The sequence below is a fragment of the Cervus elaphus genome, chromosome 30 (assembly GCF_910594005.1).
Source record: "Cervus elaphus chromosome 30, mCerEla1.1, whole genome shotgun sequence".
Lineage (NCBI taxonomy): Eukaryota > Metazoa > Chordata > Mammalia > Artiodactyla > Cervidae > Cervus > Cervus elaphus.
In genome coordinates this window covers 13,059,816-13,068,506 of record NC_057844.1, presented here as the reverse complement: position 1 = coordinate 13,068,506, position 8,691 = coordinate 13,059,816, and the positions used below count along the sequence as shown (strand labels likewise).

The 8,691-nt window shown below is 44.5% G+C and overlaps 1 protein-coding gene across 1 annotated transcript in view; it reads left to right on the top strand.

Annotated features, from left to right (window-relative positions):
* Nucleotides 1-7,359: 7,359 nt before the first annotated feature.
* The window catches only part of VWA8 (von Willebrand factor A domain containing 8), a 366,079-nt gene continuing 364,747 nt past the window's right edge, over nucleotides 7,360-8,691 (top strand). The window contains exon 1 of the mRNA XM_043892308.1: nucleotides 7,360-7,651. Coding sequence (XP_043748243.1) covers nucleotides 7,495-7,651 — 157 coding nt within the window. The 5' untranslated portion in view covers nucleotides 7,360-7,494. The remainder of the gene's footprint in view (nucleotides 7,652-8,691) is intronic.

The following is an 8,691-nucleotide window of genomic DNA, read 5'->3' as shown; positions in this document are numbered from 1 at the left end:
GATCATTTTTATTATCATTATTCTAAATTCTTTTTCAGGTAGATTCCCTATCTCCTCCTCTTTTGTTTGACTTGGTGGGCATTTTTCATGTTACTTTACCTGTTGGGTATTTCTTTGCCTTTTCATCTTGTTTAGATTGCTGTGTCTGGAGTGGACTTTCTGTATTCTGGGGGTCTGTGGTTCCTTTTTATTGTGGAGGTTTCGCCCAGTGGGTGGGGTTAGACGATTGGCTTGCCAAGTTTTCCTGGTTAGGGAAGCTTGCGTCAGTGTTCTAGTGCGTGGAACTTGATTTCTTCTCTTTGGAGAGCAATGGAGTGCCCAGTAATGAGTTTTGAGATGGGTCTATGTGTTAGGTGTGACCTTGGGCAGCCTGTATGTTGACGTTCAGGGCTATGTTCCTGCGTTGCTGGAGAATTTGCGTGGTATGTCTTGCTCTAAAACTTATTGGCTCTTGGGTGGTGGTTGGTTTCAGTGTAGGTATGGAGGCTTTTGGATGGTCACTTATTACTTAAAGTTCCATGTAGTCAGGAGTTTTCTGGTGTTCTCAGGTTTTGGGCTTAAGTTTCCTGCCTCTGGATTTCAGTTTTATTCTTCCTGTAGTCTCAGGACTTCTCCAACTATACAGCAGTGATAATAAAACTTCTAGGTTAATGGCGAAAAGATTCTCCCCCGTTAGGAACACCCAGAGAGGTTCACAGAGTTACATGAAGAGGAGAAAAGGGAGGAGGGAGCTAGAGATGAGCAGGAGGAGAAAAAGGGGGACTCAAGAGGAGAGAGACAGATCTACGCAGCTGTCTGTTCCCAGAGTGTTCTCCGTATCTCAGTCACCTACAAAGATTCACAGAATTGGATTGGGAAGAGAAGGGGAAAGGAGGAAATAGAGGTGTTCTGAGGTAGAAAACAGAGAGTCAAGATTGGGAGAGGATAATCTTCGGTTTAAAGATAGGGCTTCTCTTCTTTTTTTTTTTTTTGTAAGGTTATAGTGTATTGAAAATGAAAATTAAGGAGTAGTAGAGGAGTACTAGAGGACTTTAAAAGAAATAAGAGAAAAAGAAAAATAGAAGAGAAAAAGGAAAGAAAAAAAAAGAAGAAAAAAGAAAAAAAAGAAAAAGAAAAAAAAAAAAAAGAAAGGAAAAAAAAAATTTTTTTTTTCCCTAATTAAAAAAATCTTAAAAATCTATGAAAATGAAAGTTCAGGAGTAATGGGGGAGTAATAGGGAATTTTAAAGGAAAATAAAAGAGGAAAAAGAAAAAATATAAAAAGAAAAAAAAAATTTTTTTTTCCTTACTTAGAAAAAATAAAAAAAAAAGTAAAAATATATCTAGGAATTTCTCTGGAACTGTTGCGGTCAGTGTGGGTTCGGCTCAGTTTCAGATAGCTCCTCGTTCCAGCTTACACTTCTTGATATCTGCAGGGCCCTTCCGGTGTAGTCGGTGTTTTCTACGGGGATTTTAATCTGTTGCACCAGTCCCTTCTGAAGCGGTTCCCTTTGTTTATTTGGCTTCTCTTTGCCGGTCTCTTCAGAGCCTCATTTCTGCCATAAAAATTACTGTTTACACATGACCACTTTTTGTCATTTTCTTTGTTTTTCACTTCATTAGTTTTTTTTTAATTTTTGAACTTCATTAGTTTTTGTTTATGTCTTTATTAATCCCTTTTTCAACCTCCTTTGGATTTAATCTACTATTTTTTTTCAAACAAGTTGACAGATTAACCTATTAATTTTTAAAAAAGTATTTCATCTATTTACGGCTAAGTTGGGTCTTTGTTGCTGTGCCAGGGCTTTCCTGGTGTTTGAGGGCTACTCTTGCTGCGGTACATGGGCTTCTCACTGCTGTGCTTCTCCTGCTTCGGAGCAGAGGTTCCAGGGCCCGTGGACTCAGTGGCTGTGCTGCATGGGTTTAGCTGCCCTGTGGCATGAAGGAGCTTCCCGGACCAAGGACCGAACCAGTGTCCCCTGCACTGGCAGGCAGGTTGTTAACCACTGGACCACCAGGAAAGTCCCTAGCCTACTAATTTTTAGACTCTGTGCACAGTTTGGCTTTAGGTCCACTTTGCACTATTTATTAGCAGGTATTTTCATTAATGTTCAGTTCCAAGTGTTTCCTAATTTTTTTTCTTTGACTCATGAGTATATAGAAGGATATCTGTAATTTTAATTGTCCTAAAATTTATTTCTCACTTGATTGCCTTAATATCAAAATAATGTCCTCTATGTTTTGATTTTTGTTGCCACTAGCTTTGTGGCTTTTTAAAAAATTAATTGGAGGATAATTGCTTAACAATGCTGTGTTTGTTTCTGCTTTACAATAATGTGAATCAATCATAAGTATACATACATCCTCTCCCAAGAGGATATATGTATATATCCTCATTTGAGCCTCCCTAGAAGGCTTGAGAGAGCCTTCCTTCCACCTCTTTGTGGCTTTTAATAAACCCCATTTCCGATGTTGTACTTGTTCTTGTGAATAACATGCATTCTCCAACTGATTTTTTAAATTTTTTTTGTATATTCATAAAATAAAGTTTGTTGATTGTGCTTCTCAAATATCCTATACACTTATTGAGCACACTTTTAAATTATTGGCTTAAAAATTTTCTTTATAACAAGCAAATACTGTATCATGCCTTAAACCCATCTGAGTTTCAAGTAGAAGTCACCATTCTACTTGAATGAAACAGTTCTACCTAGAATCCAAGACGACAGCTGTGATTTCTTGTTGTCTCCCCTTGCAATTTTTTTCATAAGTCCGCCGCTTAGCTAACTGTGGAGCCCTTTGCCAGTCCTGGCTTTACGATGGAGTCTTCAATCTACTCCTGCCCTGTTGACTCCTCTATAGCTACGTGCACCAGGGATAGTAAATATTCCCAGAGCATCTAGCACCTTCACCGAGTCCTTACCCTCTCAGACTCTTCTTCTAGCCCAGACTTCTTCTAGTTCTCCTTCCTGTTCTTTGCTGATAGCCAAAATTTTACAGAACTTCTCCTACTTTCACATAAGCTTACAAATTCATGTTAAGTGAAACTTTAAAATATTTTATCCAGCATTATTCGGTGTTTTGTAGTGGGAGAGTTTCTTTTTTTCTTTTTGTTTTTTTGATCACACTTGGTTTGGGGATCCCAACCAGGGAACAAACCTGGGCCCTGGCAGTGAAACCACTGAGTCCTAACCAATGGACCACCAGGGAATTCCCTGTATTGGATGAGTTTCTGCTAGTGTATCTTTCTTACTTTAATCATCACTACCCCCCCCCCCCCCGCTCGCCCCCGCTCTTTTCCTGCCAATGTCCCAGTCTAAAAACATTTTATGATGTAAAAGAGCCATGCTGTTCTCTTTCCTTCTTTGCTCTAATTCCCTGCTCAGCTTTTATTGTATTTATTTTAGTTTTTATTCTAGTTGCTTGCAGATGAAGGGAGAGCACTTACAAATTGTTCTACAAAGTACTGAAGAGGAAAAAGAGGTGGGACAGCCTTGTTAGCAAAAGAGTAACAGAAAGAACTGCTGTCCAGCTTTATAGCTGATACATATGGCATGTAGGTGATCTCCTATGGTTATGACTGAATATGCATCTTCTTGAGCCCCTGCACATCTGCTAGGTCAGAGCCTCAGGGTAGGGGTGGGGAGTGAAGACTGACAGCGGACATTTGAACAAATTGTTCACATGATCGAGAGGCATACCAACGTCTGGGAAGCCCTGATTCCTGGACCAGACTTTGGTCCCTTGATTTCTCAGTCAGGTAGGCAGTAAGGAGAGATAAAGTGACCTTTTTCTAATTGGACACAGCATGGATGGATGATTAATTTGCACTTTTCGTCCAATTACAGTAATGTGGCAGGCAAGAAATATTCCTCCCAGACTCTGGAACATGTTTAACAGGAAATATCAGATGTTGGCAGTGTGTTTTATCAAGAGTACCAGTTATTTTAGAGAGAATTTGAGAGAGAAGGTACCTAGAGGTTATGATGGACATCTCTTAAAATGAAACAGCTCTGGTTCATCTCTTACATATTAAACATTCCCAAGGTCTCCTCTCTCCCATTCAGCTTCACAGCCACCAGTAGGGGTTCCTCATTTCAAGTAGATATTTTGTTTTCTTTTTTTACTGCTACATAGCTGGAACTTGATGCTTCTTGTCTTACTCAATTCACAGTCCATGTCACTGCTTAAAATATGATCAAATATGATTAGTTGGGTCATTGAGTATTGACCCAATTTGCCTATAAGGTGAAGTCCAACCTCTTCATTTAAGATTATCGAGCCATACAAGCTTCTTCACTCCATAATGTTTCTGTCTGACAATACCTCCCCACACGTCAAAGACTATGCATGGCTCTCTTACCTGGCTGGTCTCACTGTCTGCATCAGTTAATCACGCTTGTCTAAGCTTCTACTCATGCAGTCTACCACTCTTTGTTTACCCAAATCTAAACTAACCTTCAAAATGAAGCTCAGATGCTCCCTTTTCTCCCGCTCAGTAATCTCCTTCTCAGATCACAGATCTGTGACTCCAAAAAGTCTTTACCATTTTTCAGTTTCTCAGAGGTTAGTGTGCAAACCCTTTCCCCTCGAATACAACACAGCCCCAGTTTATCTTTCTGGTCTCATATCTACAAACTACTTTATGCACTTGACCCCTACACTCAGTGACTCACTTTCTGATTCTCAGTCATGCCACGTATTTTCAGCTTTCTGTACCTTTGTACCTGTTCTTCCTTCTGCCAGACATGACCTGCCCTTTTCTCAGCTGGAAAGATTCTTGCATATCCTTTAAGAAGCACTTCCAACAATATCTCCTCTGAAATCTCCCTGACCTCTGCCAGGGGAAGCACTCTGCCACAGAGTACTTTGTCAAAATATCCTAAACGTTGTGTTCTAATTCTTTATTTGTACATTTGTCTTCTATACTTGATGTAAGCCCATTGCTACAGAGAACCTGTCAGGATACTGTTTATGCAACAGTTGCTCAGTAAATGTTGCTGAATGAACGAACACCGTAACTTGTATTGATTTCCCCCGTGTGATAACTCTAAGAACACTTTCCACTTATACCAATCAAATTGCTAAATTACTTTAGATTATTCTTCCAATAGTTTGAAGCATTTTCTGGATTCCAGCAAGATTAAATAGAAATGCCCCGACCAAGGTACTTAACTTTTCCAGCCTCAGTTTCTTCATCTGTAAAATGGGGGATAATAATAAAGTGTTGCTGTATGAAATAAGATAATGCACTAAAATATTCAGCACGATGGCTGACATATACGATACACTCAAAGTAGGAGAAGTATTTTATAAACTGTTACATTCTACATCTATGTCATTCTCCCCTAGCAGTCTGAAGGGTTGTTGTGAAGTTGGTATGAGAACACACATGTGTAACCACATTGTCATGCACTATGCAAACATAGTTACTTCATTTTCACTGTCTCCCCAACTATGTTAGAGGCCTGTTTCAGCCTCAACATATGAAGTCCAGTCCTCAGCAAAGTGCACAGTCTCATCCAGCTCAGCTTCTTTCCTTTTTCACTAGAAAATATTTATTTGGCTGAACCTGGTCTTTGCTGTAGCATGCAGGATCTTTGATCTTCACTGTGGCATGGGGAATCTTCAGTTGGGGCATGCAAACTCTTAGTTGTGGCAAGTAGAATCCAGTTTGCTCACCAGGGACCAAACTCAGGCCCCCTGCATTGGGAGCTCAGACTCTTAGCCACTGGACCCGTAGGGAAGTTCCCTCAGCATTTTTCTTGTAAAGTCTCCTACCCACTTTCTTCCCAGCACCCATCACAGTGTCACACATAAAATAGGTGTTCAATGTAATTTAAAGATGGTAACAGCTCTAGAATTAGCAAGGCCTTTAGCTCAAAGTGAAGTCTTCTGCATTCTTTTTGTCTGATTTTATTTTGTGTGACAATGTAAACATTTTGCCTTGCTCAATGCACTCCTGATGTTCTGGAGATGTGGTATAGTTCTATTAGCATTAGTTTGCTCTGTGGTAGTACCACTTCCCCTTTTGGCATGGATGACAAGGAGGCAGCCTTAGCTAGTGTCCTACTTTCTTCTCTTACTAAAGACATAGATTATGCTTATTTAACTCTTGCACCAGTCCATCCTAAAGGAAATCAGTCCTGAAAGTTCACTGGAAGGACTGATGTTGAAGCTGAAACTCCAATACTTTGGCCACCTGATGTAAAGAGCTTATTCATTTGAAAAGACCCTGATGCTGGGAAAGATTGAGGGCAGGAGGAGAAGAGGACGACAGAGGATAAGATGGTTGGATGGCATCACCGACTCAACCGACATGGGTTTGAGTAAGCGCCGGGAGTTGGTGACGGACAGGGAGGCCTGGTGTGCTGCACTCCACGGGGTCGCAAAGAGTTGGACATGATTGAGCAACTGAACTCTTGCATGGGAGAATGACTCAAAAAGTGTTTGATTTGGTCCTTACTGACATTTTGTCCAGTGTATCGCCAAGATGTGAGTTTTCTGTTTAGAATTTATTAAGGTGTGGTAATAAAACATGCAGGGGAAGAAAAAAATAAAAGGATTAGGCTTTCTGGTACTGATTGAATACACAGATATGATTACAACAAATCCAGATAGGTGTACCCACAATCTCCAGAAGACCTACGCAATTCTGGAAAGGCTTTGAAGCAGTGTACTGAAAAGCTATGGTTTTGCCAGTAGTCACGTATGGATGTGACAGTTGGACCATAAAGAAGGGTGAAGAATTGATGCTTTCGAAGGTGGTGTTGAAGGCTCTTGAGAGTCCCTTGGACTGCAAGGAGATCCGACCAGTCAATCCTAAAGGAAATCAACCCTGAATATTCATTGGAAGGACTGACGCTGAAGTTAAAGCTCCAATACTTTGGCCACCTCATGCGAAGAGCCGGCTCATGAGAAAAGACCCTGATGCTGGGAAAGATTGAGGGCAGGAGGAGAGGGGACGACAGAGGATGAGATGGTCGGATGGCATCACCGACTGACTCAATGGATGTGAGTTGGAGGAAGCTGCTGGAGACGGTGAAGGACAGGGAGGCCTGGCGTGCTGCAGTCCATGGGGTCACAGGGAAAAAGAAATACACGAAGACCGGGCCACTAACCAAGAAAGAGTGACACCATCAAAGGTTCCTCACACCCTTCAGCATCTCCTGAAGCCCCGAGCGCTGACGGGACGGCATGGAGCTGCCGGAGGCCGGTCCCGGGAGTCCGGGGACGCGCGGCAGGTGAGGGCGAGGCGCGCCCCGGGGTCATCCGCCGGCACGCGCTCCTCCCCGCCGGCCCCGGGCGCGGCTCCGGGCGGCGAGGGCAGCACCCCAGCGGGCCCAGGGCGGCCCGGGCCGGACGAGCCGGGCGCGCCGGGGGAAGGAGTTTCCGGCGGACTCCGCGCGCCGCCGCTTCCTGTCCCTCTCGTCGCGCCGCCTCACGCCGCCCGTCCCGGAGCGCCGCTCGCCCCGGACCGCCGTCCCGGCGCTTGTCGACGCCCCCCCGGCCTCCATGCAGTCGCGGCTCCTGCTCCTCGGGCCGCCTGGCGGCCCTGCGGCCGCGCGGCGCGTGCGGCTGCTCCTGCGGCAGGTGGTGCGGCGCGAGCCGGGCGGCGCCGTGCCGCGCTTGGAAGCCAGGCTGCTGCACACCGGGGCGGGGGCCGGCTCAGGTAACCCCGGGGCGCCCCGCGGCCGCGCTCGCCCTGTGCTGGCCCTGCGCGCCTCTGCGCCCCCTCAGCTCCCGGCGGCTTTCTTGGGAGGGAGCGCGGCGCCGGGACCTATGGTCTCCGCCGCTCTCTGCTGGGTAGCGCGGGGGAGGCGTTTGCAGTCTCTGAGCCTCCTTCTGTGACGCGAGGGGCTTGGCTTTAGGTTCCTTATGATCTGAAATGATGCTTTCTCCTGACCCCAGTGGTTCCTTCACCACCGCACCCCGGGATTCTGATTTAGATTACAGTTCACGCAGGGGTTCATGCAGCTGCCCTTAGAGGCGGCAGAAAGCTGGGCCTGACCTTGCTCTCCGAGTTTCCAGGGTCTGGATGGAAGTAGTGCGTGCCACGTTCCAGTCAGGGCTGGCCGCCGCCGCCAACTGTACGTCCTCGCCAGAGAACCCCTTCGTTATCTTTTAAATGTATCCGCGAGCCTTTCTGTCGAAGTTCTGCTTGCAAGTTTTCTTTTCTCCCAGTTCACGATGTCCTAGAACCCAGACCGCAACTTGATTTAGTTTAAACCCCTGACTATATGATTGAGGTCATGGAGACCTAGAAAGGAAAAGTGACTTCCTGCAGATCACACAGCTAACCCTTGGCAGTGTGCAAAGCGCGAGTCCTAAGCACTGGACCACCAGGGAATTCCCTGCTCAGATTTCTAAGCGAAGTATTTCCAGGCTCTGCCCGGCTGGAGTTAGATCCTTTGTTCTGGTTAAGGAAAGGGATATATGTTGTTGCTTCACTTGAATGGCAGAGTGATTCTAGCCAAGATATTAAGCGTCGTTGCTAAAAATAAGGGAGATTTTCACTGTAAAATTGCTAGTTTGGTTGTTCCTCTTGCACGCTGCTCCCCCCACCCACCAATAATTTTCCTTGTCAGAAATGAGGGAGATTAAGTCCTATCCATTTCGTTCATTTCATTGAACAAATGCTTTTTTCTTTTTTCCTGTATAGAGTTTTATTTCAGATTTTGCCCCTTTATCAATTATTTTATGTTTCTAGGG